General features: G+C 37.9%; 1 protein-coding gene across 2 annotated transcripts in view; it reads left to right on the top strand.

Moving 5' to 3' along the window:
* SAMSN1 (SAM domain, SH3 domain and nuclear localization signals 1) overlaps positions 1-20,124 on the top strand; it is an 87,585-nt gene that overhangs the window by 26,511 nt on the left and 40,950 nt on the right. For both annotated transcript variants that reach the window (XM_068690767.1, XM_068690773.1), the window contains 4 exons: positions 2-69; positions 2,701-2,769; positions 6,219-6,342; positions 7,513-7,889. In XM_068690767.1, coding sequence (XP_068546868.1) covers positions 2-69; positions 2,701-2,769; positions 6,219-6,342; positions 7,513-7,889 — 638 coding nt within the window. The remainder of the gene's footprint in view (position 1; positions 70-2,700; positions 2,770-6,218; positions 6,343-7,512; positions 7,890-20,124) is intronic.

Below are 20,124 nucleotides of genomic sequence, written 5' to 3' on the forward strand. Positions count from 1 at the left end.
GAAGATAATATTATTGGTGATGGAATGAATTTACTGAAAGGAAAGAAGGTAGAAGAAACAACATGCCAGGTAAAAGAACTACTCTTCAGATTCTAAAATTTCATTCAAACATCAAGCATATTTCTTCCTTCCATTCAGTATGAATTTGCCAACCATACACTTCATGGTCAATATACCTGTGTATTTTAAAAGCCAGGCTCAAAAGACTAATGACTACCTGAGTAATGCATCATTTTCATTGTGATGAACATATGGGTTTTATTACTCAGAAAACTTTTCATTTTCCTGAACACATTTCTTTTAAATTGATGTGCTAGAATTGTAAAAAGTAAGACCTGTACCAAATATTTATATCAGTCTTTTTGGTACATGTATTCTAATGCTTTATGAATTTATATAAACATATATCATGTCTCCTCTTCATAATAATACATTAATCAGCCCACTAGTATGAGCAAATAAGGAATTCTGACCCCTGAGTTTGCATAATTATAGTAACATAAATGTAGTTAACAACTCATCAGCTGATGAGCAGTGAGCAGCAGAGAAAGTGATACACCAGAGGGTTGTGCCCTTCAGAGGGACTTCAACAGGATGGAAAAATAGGCCAACAGGAACCTCATAATGTTCAATAAAGGGAAGTGCAAAGTCCTGAACCTGGGGATGAATAACCCCTTCCCTTGGTACAGGCTAGGGGCCAACTGGCTGGAAAGCAGCTTAGCAGAAAAGGACCAATGAGTCCTGGTTGACACCAAGCTGACCATGAGCCAGCAATGTGTCATTGGAGCAAAGATCAACAGCCTTCTGGGCTGCATTAAGCAGAGCATTGCCAGCAAATTGAGGAGGGTGATCCTTCTTCTTTGCTTAGCACTGGTGAGCTGACCCACTCCATATGGGCGTTGCATCCAGCTATTGGCTCCTGGATACAAGAGAAACAAGGAAATAGTGGAGTAAACCCAGTGAAAGGCCACAAAGATGGTTAAGGTACTGGAACACCTGTTATACAAGAAGTTGAGAGAGCTGGACTTGTTCTGCCTAAAGCAGAAAAGGCTCAGGGGTATTACTTCACTCAGAGGGTGGTGAGGCACTGGAACTGGTTGCCCAGAGAGGCTGTGGATGCCCCATCACTGGAGGTGGTCAAGGCCAGGTTGGACGGGGCCCTAGGCAATCTGGTCTAATGGGTGGCATCTCTGCCTATGGAAGAGGGATTGGAACTAAAGGATCTATAAAGTCCCTTCCAACCTGAGCTATTCTATGATTCTATCCAACCCATGTGTATAAATACCTGATGGGAGAGTAAAGAAAAGAGATTCAACTCTTGTCACGGGTGCCTAGTGACAGGACAACAGGCAATGGGCACAAACCGAAATACTGAAAATTCCATTTAACATAAAGAAAGCTTTTTTTTTTTTTTTTTTTTTTTTTTTAACTGTGAGGGTGGCTGAAAGAGGATGCTCAGATTGGGCATGGAATCTGAGCATGGAATTTTGGAGATGGTTAAAATCTGCCAGGACACAGACATGGGTAACCTGCTGTAGCAAACCTGCTCTTACTAGATGTTCCACAGAGGCGACATGAGTCTGTGATTCTATGAGACATGGAAGAGTCAAATGTGCAAAAAAGAACAACTAAAATAAATTAATATTTTATCTCTCTCTCTTAAAGCAAATAAACTTCTCTGAGTGCTTCACGAAAACTTTAGTTCCTCTCCAGTTCCTAACTAGAAGCTCATTTCATTCCATTCCTTTCAGTCTGTAAGCAATGGAAAACAGGAGATTGGAACAAAAGTACAGGTTGAAAAACACAGCATGAGAAACACTGTAATAATTGAACTTTACCATAAAAAATAGCTTTACCATCTGCATTTATTTTTCTTTTCTTTGTTCTTGTTTGTTCATGTCTAGCAGGGCTCCTTTGATAGCCCAAGCTCTTTGTAGTACATTTGGAAAAGAAATAAAATATGAAGTAATACAGTTTTGGGCTAATACATTTTCAAAAATGTTTCATGCCTCATTTCTCACGTAAATTCTTAGGTTGCATTCAGCCTTCAAAGTGTCATTCATATTCATGAAGAAAAAAGGCTAGTGTTCATTACTTTCACTGATAAGCTATAAGCACTGTCAGGCTTGCCCACCAGGGACTTCATCAGTGCCCCAGGGAAAGTGTATTCTCATGATGTTCCTCTCACGAGGACGTTGCAACCAAGAAATTGATGATGAAAGTATATATAGACTTGTCTTTGCTTAGTTCTGAGGAACATCCCATTTTCTTTGCATTATTAATCCAATTCATACTCACACCCCTGGGGCTCAGCATTACAGGCAAAAAGAAGCAAAATGAATGAGGCTCTTTGTAGAAATGCACCAGTGACACTTGTTCCTCAACCAGGGATATGCTGAGGAAAGACGGGGCTTTCCTGCTCACACAGAAAGAAGAGCCAAGATCTAGGACGAGATCCAAGCATCCCATGATTTAATGCATACACTGATGCTTCCAAGATGTCCCAGATAGCTGAGGATATTAACACAGCTTGATATCAAACTGATTTCACTGGGTGCCAGCAGCTGGTGTCTGTCAGCCATTGCTTTTGTATTTCATTGAAAACACAGTATTTCATTGAAAGGCTGCTGTATTTGATGACGTGATAGTAATTATTTATGTCAGATTTTTTTTTTCTTTTTTACTTTTCTTACCATCTAGGTGATAAATTATGAGCAGTGGATTCCACCGCGAGTTCACAATCCAAGAGCAGCTGGTAATGGTGAAATGGTGAGTTGCCATGAAAATTGTTCACTTTTTTTCATCAGTGGATAGCATAGAAAGAACATGATGTTTTAATAGGGTTTCCTTTACTGCATGTGGCTTCCCTAAAAGTTGAAAGATCTTTATCCAAATCTATGCTATTAATCATATTTCTTTATCTTTTATAGAATATCTTCTTATTGCTCTGTGATTCCACGAGATAAAATCTACCTATAATCCTAGCCTGCTAAGTTTGTCTCTGAAGTTATTGCTGAGTAGCTAGAGAATCGGACTAAAGTAATGTGAATATTTAAAGGTTAGACTGGTATATACGGGCAGGAGCATACAAAAGAAGTTTTAGTACTTGTTTGTATATTGGTTGATGGTGTCTTTACTGAAATTTTTTAACATAAAATTTATCCAAATTTTACAGAACTAACTCTGTGTACAAATATAGTAGAATACTCTATATCATGTACTACTTTAATAGTTATTATGTGCAGCAGGAATATTACTGAAACTTTCAAAAAATTCTACATTACAATAATAGTAGCACCATAGACACAATAAGGATGCAATAATTTTTGTCTTCTTACTATTATATTGTACTGTGAATGTAAGTGCAATACTAATTACGATTAAATCATTGCAGCTCTTTGGGAAAGGCAAATGAGTTCAGGGAAAATCATGAAGACTAAATTCTGCCATGACTAAATTCTTTATGCTAAAAAGTGACATGCTGTGCAAGTACTTTTATTGAAATTAATGCAGTTACGCCCAGGAAAGGGAGTGCTCAACAGGACAGAGATAGCTGGATTCAGGCCAACAGTTTTTTACATTTAGCTTTCAAATTGCTGTACTTCTGTCACCAGGTTAATCCTTAGAGCATCTCAGTGAGCAGGGATTTCTAAGGTATTTGGAATATATTAAGATACACTGAGAACTGTTTACCAGGCACAATTTAACTCTTTTTGTCTGTAATACATGTTGATAAGTACATTTTTAAATGTATACTTTTGGCCATAATTATTCATGTACACTTCATGCAAATTATTTGCAACTAAAACACAGCTTGTGGTTTTTCTTGGTTTTTATTTATTGATTTTATTTTATTTTATTTGTGATGTGACAACATTTTGCATGATTGATATCTCTCAAGCAGTGAAATAAAGAATATTCTTATTCTTGAGGGAATCCTTAGCTTATAGATAGCTTCAGGAGCTTTCTTCTATGAAGAAAGGCTGAGAGAACTGGGGCTGTGCAGCCTGGAGAAGGCTCAGGGGTGACCTTATTGCAGCTTTTCAGTACTTACAGGGGCTTATATAAAAGGCAGAGAGTAACTTTTTTCTCAGTCAGACATGGAGGAATGGTTTGAAACTAAAAAAGGAGAGATTTAGATTAGCTTTTATGAGGAAATTCTTCACTCAGAGGATGGTGAGGCACTGGAACATCCCTGGAGGTGGCTTTGAGCAACCTGGTCTAATGGAAGGTGTCCCTGCCCATGGCAGGAGGGGTGTAACTAGAGGGTCTCTAAGGTCCCTTCCAACCCAAACAGTTCTATGATTCTATAATTATAGATAGCTTTGGTCACTGATTGTACAAACATAGCTTAATATTCAGATAAGCAAATGCTCTGACCCTAAAACACAAAGGAAAACAAACATAAAAACAAACAAACAAACAAAACAAAACAAAACAAAAAAATCACCAAAGTCAAAGGTCTTTAAATGTGTCTGAAATTAACAATTTTTGTGAGGGGAGTCTTATTGCTTTGTGTATTGGCTTCCAATATCTCCCCAGTGTTCCTTGCTGAATATCATTCCACTTGCACAGAGGAAGAATGTACTGGAAAGTAGCATACTCCAAATTAGTATCCATCATTACTAGTTCAACCAGTAGCACTATACTTCCTTCCGCTATACTGTGGACAGTAGCAACCAGAGATGCCACTCTCCATATAACAAAAGCAGCAAGAAGAAAGTTGCTTGAAACCAAAGCGTAACATTTAACAGTTTCAAAAAGCTTTAACACTTTCAAAAATCTCTGGCTAAAGCTTGCCAGGACAACACCTAAATTGTGTGAGACACAAGGATCAGTTTATCTGTTGGTCTATTTGGTTTCTACAGAAAGGAACATTTTATTTCATTTGGATAGGGAACTAAACTTCTGGGTTTTAATGCTTAGGTAAACCAAAATAAAATACTGTACATTTAAAAGCTGTCCCATCACTGACTGATACTGCATGAGCTTTGTTTCTCTGTAAAAGAGGGTTCCTGCATTTATTAAGTACAGATGGTGTTTCACTAACAGTAGACTCTCCCCAATGAAAAGCAAAGAGGATTAGAGTTTGCCATTAAAAAATTATCTGAATAGATTATCTTCTGTTTATCTTGATGTCTCCATGATGGAAATCCCAGATCATACCTCAGTCATCATGTTGCTTTTGTATTATTACTTATAAGTGAAAAAATGATTATTGCTACGAAAGTTCTCATCTAACAGAGCAATATTAGCATTTTAAATCCTTTGTGTTTCATTTTGCAAAGACATTACACAATGGGGGACTGAAAAATTACACTTCAATTTCTGTCCTTAAATAAGCTAAAACCGCAGTCCTGCTATCCTGAATTTGGACGAGGAGACAAGGGCTTGAAATAAATCAGAACATGACTAATCTAACACTGTTTGGATTTGACCCACAGTTGATGATGAATATTCAGATACAAGCTGTAAAAGGACCCTAAGCTTACTAGAGCTTTAAGGTGGATCTGCTTAGTCTTTATTTACAGACTCCTTAAGAAGGCAGAGAAGATTTTATGTCAGACTGAAAGAGAACTCAACAGTTTCTGGACTGATTTGCCACAGCTGCTGGTTTAATACAACTTGAAAGCATGGGAGATGGCCACATATTCACTAAGTTCCTCTCTAACAGTCTGTAAAACCCAAACCTTGAGTTACATCAATCAGGCATTATTGAACTGAACAATAATAGATCTGAATTGTCATTTATGTTATTGCCATTTAGTCTAGGAAAGAAAGCAAACTCTTGATTTAAGGAATTATACCAATCAGTATTTCAGAATACACTACTATACATATTTAAATGCAGTAGTTTGACATTTCTGGGATTTCTGAGCATGCTTAAAATGATTCTGGATAACATAGGAGACATAAGTATTAAAATTCTTTTTGGAATTAAGTATTAACTAATTTATAGTGTATTAAAGTAATATGTAAATATCAGTACAAACACAGATCAAAATTTGTTGTCTCTTGTGACTTGCCTTTTCCTTTCTTTGTATCTATTGGTCACAGGTAAGGAAATGCCTAAGTTTTAAACCACTGTGAAGATAATTAATTCTTTGAAGATGAGATTTTATTGTTCTCAAAATAAGCACCAGGTTACCTTTAGATTTTGTTGTTTTTGTTTGTTTGTTGAGGTTTTAATACTATTAACATATTTGTTTTTTTGCCAGGCTACAGAAGCAGATGACAAAGCAGAGTCCATGGGAACATTAAAACGATTGCAGAAATTGGTCCGAACCAAAAAAAACAACACACAAAGCTTGGAGGATGTCAAACATGTTTTGATCCCTCTTAGTAAGTAAAGCATCATATCAGCATTCTTTCCAACATTTGGCAAATGTCAGTATTGAGCATAACTATAAACAGTCCTCTCCTGGTCTGTCATTCACCACCCACGATTTTCAAACCCTAGCTGAGATATTACTGTGATAGCACTTTAGTGCTGACTTCCTGGTAGTGTGAAAACCTGTTTCCTGTCACACTAGCTTGAGTTTTGTAACAGTGTATCTTGCAAGTGGGGATTTCAGCTAAATAGAATTGTATAATACTGGGGCCTTCATGATGAGGACAATTTGTTTTTAAGAGTAGTTCCTGTTTTTGTATCGTGTTTCATATCAGGAATGAAAAACTCACAAATGCAGAGATAACTTTCAGTGTTAATCCATGAGTCAGTAGCAGCTGGGAGTGCAAGAAGGTCTGCGGAATGACACGAAAGTCAATCTCATCATACCTGATTGCCTTAGCCTGTAAGACGTGGTGTTCTAAATTGATGCTGAGCATGGGTTATTTTCTTGAGTCTCCTCCTACAGATAACTGGTCTGACTGTGCAGCAGTTCTTCATCTGAACTTATTTTGCCAACATTTATTTAATGGTGCATGCATTTGAAGTAGAATGCGCCGGTATATATGATTATTTTAAAGCTAATACCAGCAATTGAATTTAAATTATCTGATGAACTACTCCAAACAGGTCATTTTTGGAGATGAAACACATGAGGAAGTTTAGATTTCAGCCACTACTTTGTAATTTAGAAAGAAATGGAAAGATATGGGAGGGGATTTGTCTAGAAAAACCATCTGACCTTTTTCCAGTATTTAAACTAAATTCACACTCTCTGCAACTATTGCAGCAATATGACATCTAATTAGCAAATTTTTATGTTCATTGCCGAAACAGTACGAATTTCCAGGCTTTTGAGGGAACGACACAAATTTACAAAATGGAGAATAAATCTCGCTTTTGGCTCAGATGTCTGACCCACTACAAAATCCTTTCCATCTCCCTAATTATGAAGGTTTTTTCCTAATGTAGTTCTTGGCTGTTTCATTATTTAAAATGCAACATACACCACTTAAAAACAAACAAAAAAACACAAACAAAAAAAAAGAAACCCACTCTGTTATGTTCTGTTTTAAGTGTTTGAAGTGCAACACATTATAATACAAGTATTTGTATTTTTAAAGATACCTTAGAAGATCCTTATCTCTCTGAAGAGGATGAAGAAGCATTAACTTCATGCATGAAACTAACAAAACCTCAGGAAAAAAAGATCTGGAAAGACAATGTGAGGAGAAAAGAAGAGACCGAGACTAGGGCAGAGTTTATTTCTGCATCTTTGGGGCGATCATATACTTCCAAATTTAATAATTTAGGAACAATTTCAATCCATTCAGAAGCTGAATTTCATTTGTGGAGTGACTGGAAGCCATTTCCTGATAACCAACTCTGTCCTTGTGATTTCTTGATTTCAAAAATAGAAGAATGGGAAAACTGTACTTGCTCTTCTCATCACTCACATCTTACTTATTCCCTAACTGATATGGATCTGCAGTACTCCTGGGTAAGTGAAAGTGGTTTCTTTTGTACTGAAATGTGTAAAAAGTGGAAGTTTTTGCTCTGGTTCAGCATAAAGAGATGCTGTCATTTTCCATATGGTTATGAAATACAGTAAAACAGATTTAGATTTCAAGTAAATGGACATGAATGTGTCATTCAGACTAACACCAGGGGTTCATATACCCTGAGGTAGTTCATTTTCAACCATGCAGACATCAGCAGCATTGAGCCGGAAAGGTTTAGACTATTATGCTTCTCATCAGACACATTGTATTTTTTATCTAGATATTAAATACTCATCCTTCCAGGCTTAGAAAGCTTTTTTTGGAAATCTGGGGTAAGCAAAAGTCAGTTGAAAGGTCAATGAAACCAGTGGGCTTGGATCAGACCCCTAGAGGTCACTGTAGTAAAGGACACTAAAGTTATTTAGAGAAAGTTCAGAGGCTGAAGAAGTATTGATGTTTCTGCCTTCTTGGATCAGGTCAGCTGTTGGAACCTGTTTTTTGCAATTACCTTTGTGGCAACAAGAAGTTCTTAGGGGTGGATAGAAAGGAGCAGATTATGATCTTGTTCTGAAATTGTCTTTCTGGGTAGCTATGTGTAGAACACCTTTCTGTTTTATTTACTTTTGTTTGCTTGTTTGTTTTAAGACAATTTAAAACTTGGGGGAGGGGAGGGAAAGAAAAACTTCAGTTGGCAAGATATACAAATGATGGACACTGTGATGAGATTTTTCTCCCTCTTCTTACTGGACACAACAGGTCTTCTGGCACTCCATGTGATGGTGGTAAGCACATGGAAAGTGACTGAAGTGACCAGCTGACTGAAAAATATCAGGGGGAAAGAAAAGTAAAGAGTAGCCTCCTTTCCTTTTATGAATCTACCCTAATACAGTGCTCCAGGGACTGAAGGTATTTCCCTTTGAAGGGGAGAAGCATAACCCAAATTTTTAAAAAGGGAAAAAAAGAAGACTGGGGGTACTACAAGGCCAGTCAGTTTCACCTCTGTGCCAGCAAGATCATGGAGCAGATCCTACTGGAAACTGTACTAAGGCACATGGAAAATAAAGAGGTGTTAGGTGACAACCAGCATGGCTTCGTCAAGAGCAGATCATGCCTGAAGTATCTGGTGGCCTTCTATGATGGGGTTACAGCACTGGTAGATAGAAGAAGACCAATTGACATCATCTACCTGGACTTGTGCAAAGAATTTGACACTGTCCCCCATGAAATTTTTGTCTCTAAATTGAAGAGACATGGATTTGACCGATAGGCTGCTTGGTGGGCAAGGAATTGGCTGGATGGTTATACTCAAGAAGTTGTTGTCAACTGCTCAATGTCCAAGTAGAGTGACGAGTCCTGTTCCCAGCGGTTGGTACTGGGACCCGTGCTGTTAAACACTCTTAAGAAGACAGGCTGAGGGAGTCACTACCTAAAGAGGACCTACAAGAAAACAGGAGAGGGACTCCTTGTTATGGAGTGTAGTGATAGGACAAAGAGTAATGGTTTTAAACTAAAAGAGGGTAGATTTAGGAAGAAATTCTTTACTGTGAAGGTGGTGAGGTACAGATTGCACAAAGAAGCTGGGTGTCGTGGTTTAACCCGGCCGGCAGCTAAACACCACGCAGCCGTTCGCTCACCCTCCCCCCTCCCTCTCTGGGACGGGGGAGAGAAATGGAGAGTGAAGCCCGTGAGTTGAGATAAAGACAGTTTAATAAGACAGGAAAATAATAATAACAAAAATAATAATAACAATAATAATAATAATGATACAATGGTGATAATACGAAAGTAATAGTATGTACAAACAAGTGATGCACAATGCAATTGCTCACCACCCGCTGACCGATGCCCAGCCTAACCCCGAGCAGTCCGGCCCCCTCCCCCCGGCTAGCCACCCCTATATATTGTTTAGCATGACGTCAGATGGTATGGAATACCCCTTTGGCTAGTTTGGGTCACCTGTCCTGGGTCTGTCCCCTCCCAGCTCTTACTGCACCCCCAGCCTGCCCGTTGGCAGGACAGAGCAAAAGGCTGAGATGTCCTTGGCTTAGTATAAGCACTGCTCTGCAACAATTAAAGCATCGGGGTGTTATCAGCACTCTTCTCATCCTAAGCCAAAACATAGCATTCCACCAGCTACTAGGAAGAAAATTAATTCTGTGCTAACTGAAACCAGGACACTGGGGATGCCCCCTCCCTGGAGGTGTTCAAGGCCAGGCTAGATGGGGCTTTGAGCAACCTGGTCTAGTGGGAGGTGTCCCTGCCCATAGCAAAGGGCTTGGAACTGCTCTTTAAGGTCCCTTCCAATTCAAACCGTTCTGTGATTCTGTGATACTGTGCAATAATGCCAGCTCCCAGGAAAGTGAATCTAAACCACAGGAGGCAAGATAGCTGCAGACACCTGCTGGCTGGGTGTTCAAATGGAGCCCCGAGTAACCAGAACCTCATATCAGAGAGTCTCCTGTCCTGACTTTGTACATGCTGAAAACAGCATTTTCTCTAATGTGTCCTCATATATCTTTAGGAAGGGTACACACACACAACAGATCGTTGCTGCAATGAAGTGGGTCAATATAGCAATCACATTCTTAAATACATTAAGGTAGTCATTTAGCTTTTATATATATATATATATATATGATATAGTAGTCCACGCAACAAAAGCAGTACGTGATACATGGGATTTGTCTTTCTAAATGAAGCACATAAGATTTTCAAGGGATTTGATATAGAAAACAGAAAGGCTAAAGCATTGATTGATAGAACTATAATAAGGAGAGAGAGAAAACTGACCTAGAAAAAGTTAATAAAGATGCAGCAGTGATACCCCGGATAGGCTCAGCAGCACAGACTACAAAGGAGAGCCCCTGGAGACAGACCTTTGGGCCAGAGTTTTGGCAGAAATAGGCTCAGAGAAGTGCATAAAGACTGTGCTCTTTGGGGTGAGTCCTCCTGTTTGTGAGTCAATAGGATTCCCTGTAGAAGCCAGATTGTGTCGGAAACACTGGCCTCCATCATATGCCAGCTCCTAATGAAAGCAACTCTCAGCATCTCAAGCTAAGGCTGAAGCCCCTGGGCAAATGCTATTAGTATTTTAATAGTATGGATGTATGGGTCAGATTTATGAGAGCATAAGTGTCAATTCAAATAATTCTATTTCATTTTGTCACAAACAGTCTGTTAACATTCTCTACCCTGGTGAGATTTGTCCTGCACATGTTACTATTAAGTGCCAGCAAGAGGTTTAGTGCTTTTTCTTTTTTTCTGCATTATTGTTTATTTTGCCATCTGCTTTCCCGATGGGCAGTTTGCTCCCTGACTTTAATGTATCTCTGTGGGTTTAGTCTCTTTAGATTTAGATTACAGGCAGTGGTAAGACATCTCATTTTTTGCATTTACATTCTACCAACTGGCTCAATTGAAGATTACAAGGACTGGATTTTCGGTTTTGCTTTTAAAGAATCAAAAAAGCCAACACTGGTGATTTTGCTATAAGGGGATTAGACTCAGAGGATGATACAGATGTTCTTTCTGATGTTGATTTACTTACTAGAGTAAACCCAAAATTTTGCATAATACTCTTTCTGATTCTATAAGTAAAGTAAAATGTTATTTTCTTGGCTGATCTTGGCTTGGCACCTACTCTCTTGTTTTTGCTACAGCATGATGTGGAAGAGATAGCCTGAGATGTGGTACTGAAATGCCTGAATGTCCTGAATTGAAGCAAATAGCCAAAACTTGTATATGTAAGACTCAGGTCCTATTCTGTCAGCAAACTTTGGCCAATTTAGTTATGGGAATAGACAAATCTCTAGGTTGGATACACGCTATCCAGATTCACCCTGGCAACATATACAAATCTGATTGGAGCCTAACCTTAATCGAAGCTTGATATGCAGATAGTAAATTATCAGTAAATTATTCCTGTTATCACAAGGAAAAAAAATAAAATAAAATGGATCTCTTAGTAATAGCTTGCTATTTGGAGAGAAAAATATGATCCCAATTCTCTTCCTCCAGTTTCTTCCCTGGATTTCTTTCCTTTCTTTCTCTTCTATTCCTCCTCCTCAGCATTTTACATGGGCCTCCCTTATGGTGTTTTACATTGCCATTGCTTGTTTCACCTTAACCAGTAAAAGGCTGACAGATCATCAAAGCTGGTCATCTCAACAAGAACTGTGAGAATAAACATCCATCCTCAGCTACAACAAACTCTCAAAACTCCTCCAGCTGGTCATCTTTCAGCACACACATTAAATATCTGTGTTAGCTGACTCTGGCACAGAGACTTTAGAGACAACTCAGATCTCACCCATCCCGTCCACCTTCATGTATTATGAAAACATTTTAGAAGTCTGTATTTCTGACCTTTAATTAAATATAGAACTGAATGTGCTACATTACCATTTTATAGCCATGGTGCCACTGTTAGCAAATCTGTGAAAATTTAAATTAGACATAGGTCTTTTTTTTTTTTCTGTATTGTTCAGCTGTTCTCAATATATCTGTTGGTTGAAATTTTGCTAGCAGCAACACAGAGCATTGCTTTCTTGGTGTGTCAAGATTGCCATGTGAAATTATTGTTAGTAATATTCTTCCTAAAGGCGTTGTAATTTGTGAATAGTTCTTCCTTAGAATGTGGACAAATGTATTTAAGAATGAGTACTTCAGAAAAAACAAAACAAAACAAAAAAAAACAAACAATTACTCCTAGATAAAGAAACTACTATGCTTCATATAGTTTCATGTTACCACAAAGTACACTGGGGAGAAGAGAAATGAATGATCCAGTCTGCTGTTTGCAATGTTATGAATCAGCAGAAAATCAGGTAGAAAATAGAAAAACGGACTTTACAGACACCACTTTAACAAACACTTGACCTTAATGTGAAAGGTTGTTGGTTTTTATACTGTTTATTCCTCAAGCTTAGCCTTGCAGAAAGTAGTTCAGTTGTCTGTCCCAGACTGCTACTATTTTTTTCCCTTGTGTTTACTAGAAGCTGCCCTTCTGTTACTTGTATGCTAAGATCTTCACTACTTTTACAAAGTAGTATACTTAGAAATCCAATGTCCATATCATTTTTGTATATGCCATTTCATCCTTCTGTTGCTTTTTCTCAGTCTGTGCAATTGAATAAGACTTGCATCCATTTGTAAGCCATGGAAATCTAATTGGAAGCTTTTAAAGTATGGGACCTTGGTGAGCTTGACTGACGCTGACAGGGCATATGGTAGCACACATACTGGGGTCACAGCTGAGGGGCCCTCTTCACTAATTGTGTTCCCAAACTGTTTTGGTTAGCCTGAGACAAAGAGAGAAAAGCTGATTAGAACATTTCTGATCTTTCTCAATACCTTAAATATTAGGACCATGGTACTTCATGGGCTGACCCATCTACTCTCCCTATAACTGTGCGATATGGAGGCTGTGATTGTAGAATGCCACAGGCATCCTTTACAGGAAAGAGAGAGTAGAGGACTTGGTAGATAAAAATGTTCGTGTTGGAAACCAAACGGCAGAGAGTGACTGGAAGTGGGTTTCTCTCTTCTCACGGTATCTTAGAAACATGGTTAGGTTTAACAGAAGCAGGTTTTAGTCCTTAATACTGTAAGAATATTCATCTGTTGCAGCCTGTGGTTGGTATTCAGTGAGAATTAAAGGCCAAGGGTCATTTTCCAGAACTAGTGGAGACCTGGGATTCTGGTGAGGAGAAAGAAAAATCTAGGGTTACTGCTGATCAGGATGTCTTTTTTCTTCCATTTGCAGGTAAGAGGAGAGAAGAAAGCTTCAAAAGATTGATTCCTATTCTATGTGGATGAATTATATAGTGGTGGAATTAACAGTTAGTTTGGGGAAACTGCAAGTGACTGCTTATGCCAATGCCTATGTTCATTCACTCTCCATTCCTCTCAGGCATGTGTCTTACAATGAATATGCTAGCCCTGCTGGCATGGTCATGGTTTTCTGTCATTTCAGTGACCATGTGGTTTTTTGCTCTTCTGCTGGTCTGACTCGCTTTCTTGCCAGACAAGCCATCTTCCCTCTGACCCTTAGTAGATATGCATATTTTGACACTTATTACTTTGTTGAAGAAACACTCTTCTCCTCAGCTCTACTTTTTGACATTTCTGACTGAAAATGCTCTTCTACAGCAAAATGTGCTTCAGAACCGAAAGCTTCATTTGACCTGTTCTGCTTTTTGCACAGCCAAGAGAATGGCTGAGAGATTTCTTCTTCATTTCAGACAGAAGTTTCTCTTGTGCACTAGAGCACTGTGATTTTTTAGTCTTTCTGACTGTTCAGTTTTCTTAATCAGTTTGACTTTATTCTTTTTCTTTTTTTTTTTTTTTTTTTTGTCCATTACAGTGTTTCTGTTGAAAGAGCCCTGCACAAGCCCTAGAAGAGCTTTCTAAATTACATGTGGAATCACATTGGCACAAATATAGTGCTAAACAGAATGCCTGGATTGCACCAAAATGCTTTTCTGAGACACCAATTTTCAACTGCTCCAGTTTTGCTAGCTACTTCTCAAAGCTGCAGCTCTAGTTCCTATTTCAATGACAGGATGGGAAGCCAGATCCTTGCCTAGAATAAAGCCATTGTTCTGTTGGTTTTTGCAGGAGTCATACTCACAGGTACCCAAGCTGAGACACTACTTTTTTTTTTTGCCCAGAAAAGAAGAAAAGAGCATCTGAATTGGTGGCAGTAAAGCATGCAGGACCATGATGATGGTTTTTCAGGTGATGAGCTGTGGCTGAGACATGAAAACAGGACTAGGTTTCTAAGAAATGAAACTATCCCCAGCTGCTTCTCTATGCTAGCTTCACTTACAAAACAGGTTTTCTGTTGCTTTTTATAGCATTTCAGCTATGTTCAACTGTACCCCTGATCTTCCTATCAGTCCACCAGCTCAGCCTTTCCCCAGGTACTCAGCACCTCTCTTGCAGGGCAAATAGACAGCTAGAAACCCCTCAGTGCTCCCCAGACTGCAGAGTGTGAAGATACATGAGCATCAGACAAAAGGGAACAGTATTACAGCTAATTCTAAATATAATTTACAGCTAAAATATAAATATAAAATACAGCTAAGTTTAATATAATTAAATTCAAAGGTACTAACTATTTCCTTGTTTAAACCCTGTCCCAGAGCCTTGAGAAAGCTTATTTTGAATTTTAAGCCTTGTGAGGTGATAGGAACTGAAATATATTTATATGTGTCTGTTGAAAGCAAATGCTTGTGAACTTGGAGTGGCTTTGATTTTAAAATTGGTGAACAGTCAAGATCTATGACTGAAGTTTCAGTGTTTACTTTTAATGGAAATACTGAAAAAAAAAAATGAAATTAGCTGAAAAGACATGAATACTAGTGGACTTAAGCTCTCATTTTCCTAATGTTTTTAGATTCTTTCCTGATGTCTGTAGATGTTTCTTTAGAAATACTGTCTGTAGAGCCTTACTTTGTCTTCTGTCATGTCCCCATGTCTTCCGTCATGGGGAGCCTTATCTAAGAAACTGTTATATCAGAAAGTGGCTAAATGTCATACGGCTTGCTTCAGCTGAATACACAAAGTGAGTGAAAATCACCTCTTAAAGTACATGTATAAGGACTCATTCTTCAAGCTTTGTGCTTGCAGGAGAGGAGCCTGGGAGGGCATGATTCAATCTTCATTCTTCCAGTTTTGCTACAGATGCACCACTGAGTTGTGCTGATATGTTATACCTACTGCTGCCATTCTGCCTCACACAATGTTTCTAGCTACCTTTCTGCATAGCAGCATGAAAATTTTAGGAATTTAGTGTCTTTGTCTGCAGTAACTTTGAATATGCAATCTCAAAGTGGGTTTTACAAATACAAAAAATCTGATGCTGCTGCTCTTCACTATGGTAACTCTTGTCCTATTTTATATTTTTAATACCTTACTGGATTTTTCATATCTATGTAGGGAATTATGTCACACTTTGTTAATCCTAGAAGAGAACGTACCTAACTACCAAAAAGCCTAGCAATTTCAAACTTTTCCTACAAACGTTGTTGGTCTGTTCTGTAAGTTTGGGTAGTTAGCATGTATAGCATGCTTGATAGCATGCATAAGACAGAATGATAATTTACTGAATTTATTTACAGTAAAAGATTTTAAAAATATCACAGCATCTTTAATATAGTTTCAGATAACTGCAGAAGGACATCTCAATTCACCTCAGCTGATTTCATGGTTCTGCTTCTGACATAGATGTTAGAGCTACAGCTGGAGAGAGAAATGAAAGGTTATTTTGGATTGTTGTTGTGAATATAGTATGAAGGGAAATGTATTTGTTAAAAGTTCAGGAAAAAATGTGCATATCATATACTTCTTTGTAAATGGCATATGATTTCACAATAGGTAAGGGAAAAGCTACCTGCTTCACAAAACATGATTAAGAGTCAAAAAATAATTAAACTAAGTGCATTTGTTGATAACCAACTGTCTGATGAAAGGATGACTTCCTGTTAGCATCCTTTAAAATTGCCAAAATGATGCACTTTTGCATACCAAGAGAAAATGTATTGTCTGTCTGTTGCCTTATATACTTACGCTGTGTTAATATTATCCTTCTTGTGGATCATTATCTCACGTCAGTCTAGCATTTTATAATTGGCATTTTTCTTTTCTTTTCTTTTTTTTTTTTTTTTTTTTACTAAAAAATATATAAAGTCATCATTTCTTTCCATACATCTTACAAAGCAAAACAAAGTATACATTAACTCTGAGCAGTGTTCCTGTTGAATAAGTCAGCTGCTGCAGTCTGTGTTCTGGTCCTGTGTTGTGTTAATGCATTAGCTCCTGGTGCTGGCATGAAGGTTTTGACCAATGAAGCCATAAGGTGTCTCGGGATCTGCCTGAGACCACAACTTTTTAAGTGCAATTTATCTCACTACACAGAGAAATGCGGTTTTACTTCTGCATAGATTCACTTTTGAAACATGAACTTTGGTCTGATCTTGTGCTTGTTGAACTGGTGAAAAACTTCCCTTTTGGAGTCAAAATATTTAATCTTTATGTTGCTTGCATTAGCTCAGTATACCATTTATATGGCTAATTTGGTAAGAATTTCATTGAATGCAGGGCTAGGGAAACCACAGCCTAGGATGAATCAATGATCTTCACCTTAATTTATAAGACAATGTAGGTGGTAGGTAGCAGTGCATACAGAAATGCCTTATATTCCTTGTGTTCTTAGCTGATGTAAATGACTTTTCGTTTAAGAAACATTAATTTTCTGAAATTTCCAAGTTGTCTCAGGAGATGATTATGTTTGCTTGCTTGTTATGTGTGCGTTGATTGGGCTAGTTATTGTCTTCAGTAAGACATTTTGCATGCTTTAAAGTGTTCCTGTAAAGCCTATTTGTGAAATAAGCCTTTCATAAATTAGGATAAATGGGTTCTGTTTTCATCTTATAGAAGTATAGGTAAAGTCATATGATATTAGTGCTTTGCAGTGGCATAAATGGAGGAGTGAGGATTTTCAGTGCCAGAATGACATTAAAATTTCCAGAGCTGATGAATTATTAGAATCAATGTATTTTAAAGTCCAGTGAAGTGTCTGTTGTGACACTGTTTAAAAGCAGGGCATATTTTGCATAATTTCAAACTTCTTTTTAGAAACTGAATACTCAGTTTAAATATTGGGTTTTCACCCAGCTTTGAAAAAATAATTGTGGGTAAAATAAAGAATAGGGCCTGAAAAATAAAATTGGAAATGAAATGGTGGATACATAATGAACACACCTTTAATTCTGCCATTTAAATACTTTTAGGTATATGAACAGACCCTTAGAAGACAGAGACTAAGTTTTTTTGTTTGTTTGTTTGAGAAAGAGGTGGTCAGTGACTTGTATCAGAATATTCTTCTTTATTTTGAAAGGAATTCATCTATGGTATGAAATTTCTGGACTGATTTTCTGACAGTATTTAATTGATTGAAGAAATTCACCTTCACTAATACAGGAGCAAAACAAATTGGAAACTTGAACAAAACATAATTCTTGCTGGAAGTGCTTATGCTCTAATCCATTTGAAGAAATCTGGCTGACTATTTTTTGTGAAAGGACCAAATTAATTAGGTAAATGACATGAAAATTCTTGTTCACTTCTACTTACAACTTACGTTTGACAGCATACCACAAGAAGTGACAACAAACAGTGCATGGGAAATGGAAAAATCAAGAGTTCAGATACTTTAGAATCACAAGACAGGCGATATTGCAGATCTTTTGGGGATTTCTGTGTTTAGTTCTGGATTGTGTAGTGTTTTAAAATGCAGATTTCCTTTCTCGCTTATCATCCTTGCTCAAAACTCAGCAATACAGCAGTACATGTGGCTTTTTTGTATCAAAAATCAAAAAAATAGAATAAAATAAAATAAAATAATAAAATAGAATAAAATAAAATAGAATAAAATAAAATAAAATAAAATAAAATAAAATAAAATAAAATAAAATAAAATAAAATAAAATAAAATAAAATAAAATAAAATAAAATAAAATAAAAATCGAAAACATTGACAGGGTACTAGCAGAAGGTGTCCCTGCCTATGGCATGAGGGGTTGTAATTAGAAGATCTTTAAGGTCCCTTCCAACCCAAACCATTCTATAATTCTATGACTAGTGTGTTAGCCACTGTCATAGTTCACAAAACGGTTTTCAGATGCATACAGATGACAGCTCACATCCTACAGAGAGATTTGTACAAGTGGAGAAGGATGAAATCAATTAATTCGGGTGACCATACATATTAGTACATATAGATATATAAATTATTTCCTGTAAAATAACAGGCCTGTATCTACCTTTCAGAGGTTTTCTACTCCTGGAGTGAGACACCTCTCCAGTTTTCTGTCCTAGTCTGTAGCTCAGTAGAGCTTGTAGCAGATCATCAAGCTGTTGTAGGAAAAAGTTTTGTCACTTTTTCATCAACGTCTGCTTTCTTTTGCAGCAGCAAGGCAAAGGAAATAGAAAGCACCCAAGACAGTGTGTGTGAAAGAAGTAACAGGGATCACATAAAAGAAAGTAAGAGGTAGTAAAAGATGCTCTAGAAATATGGTATACAAAGATTGAGTCAAAGAACTCATACACTTGTGGGGAAGTGAGAAAGGAAAGAGTTCGATAACATATTGAAAAAAAATAAATCAAGGTTGGCAGAGGGAATCCTAAAGGAAAGTGAGTTGTTTGTAAAGAGGCAAAGCATCCATCCAACAGAGCAGAGTTTGCAGACAGCCTCCTCTGTCCATTCCCTTCAATCCCCAAAGACAAGTTACTGATATGTAGGTAATTACCTTGCAACTGCTGAGTACCGTGACTGTCCCTGTGAGTGCTTTTAGTCCACAGACAGCCTGGGATAATGAACATTATCTTAAATCCTTAATGAAATAAATTTATGAGAATGTGCTTCACTTCATCTTGGTGATGGGCTAAGAGCATCTTCCCATCTTGTTAGTGAGGCTCAGCTGGCCTGGGGCAACTTGCTCAATCATGATCATTCAGTCTGAAGTGTCCCCTGAAGGCCTGAGCAAGGCAAGCAATCACCTGGCCAGTCCTCCCCAGAGAGGGACTCAGTGCTGAACTCCATCAGAAAAAGCACCTTCTCTTCTGTATGGTGGAGCTCAGTGTGGCTGCAGTTTGCCCACCCTGGATCACCCCTTTACTGGAGCATGAGGCCAATGGGTTGGGCTAACCACCTGTGCCTGCCAGAGCAGGAGGCAGACCTCCCTGCAGGGAGATTCAGGCCTGGAAGCAAGGGCAAGAGCAAATCAGCTGCTCAAGTCTCATTCCCAGTATATGTGATTTGGCAGGTCTGCTGATGGAGCTAACCTGACCACACACTGCTTGATTTTGAAGGTATTGCCATAGATGTTAGCACCTGAATCAAGTGTTGCAACAGATAAGCCACTCCAGTGCACAGCATTTCAAGAAGAAGAAAATCAAATAGAAGATTGAAACTAATCACCTATTTTGGCAATGAAGCAATTTTTTGTTTCTGCTGACTATCACATCAGTTAGATGAGTTGAAGGAAAATTTATAAAACAATTGCAAATAAAGCAAATTTGTCCCTCTCTGTCACTTCCAAATTTTGATTATCATCCACTTCAAACTAAGGAAAACAGGAAGAGTACCTTTTCCTTTCAAAGCAAAATGAAACTGAAGCCCTACAAGTGAATGCCAGCCTTTATTCTTTTTCATGTTATCATCTGAAGACC

This window comes from Anas acuta, chromosome 1, assembly GCF_963932015.1.
Source record: "Anas acuta chromosome 1, bAnaAcu1.1, whole genome shotgun sequence".
Classification (NCBI taxonomy): Eukaryota; Metazoa; Chordata; class Aves; order Anseriformes; family Anatidae; genus Anas; species Anas acuta.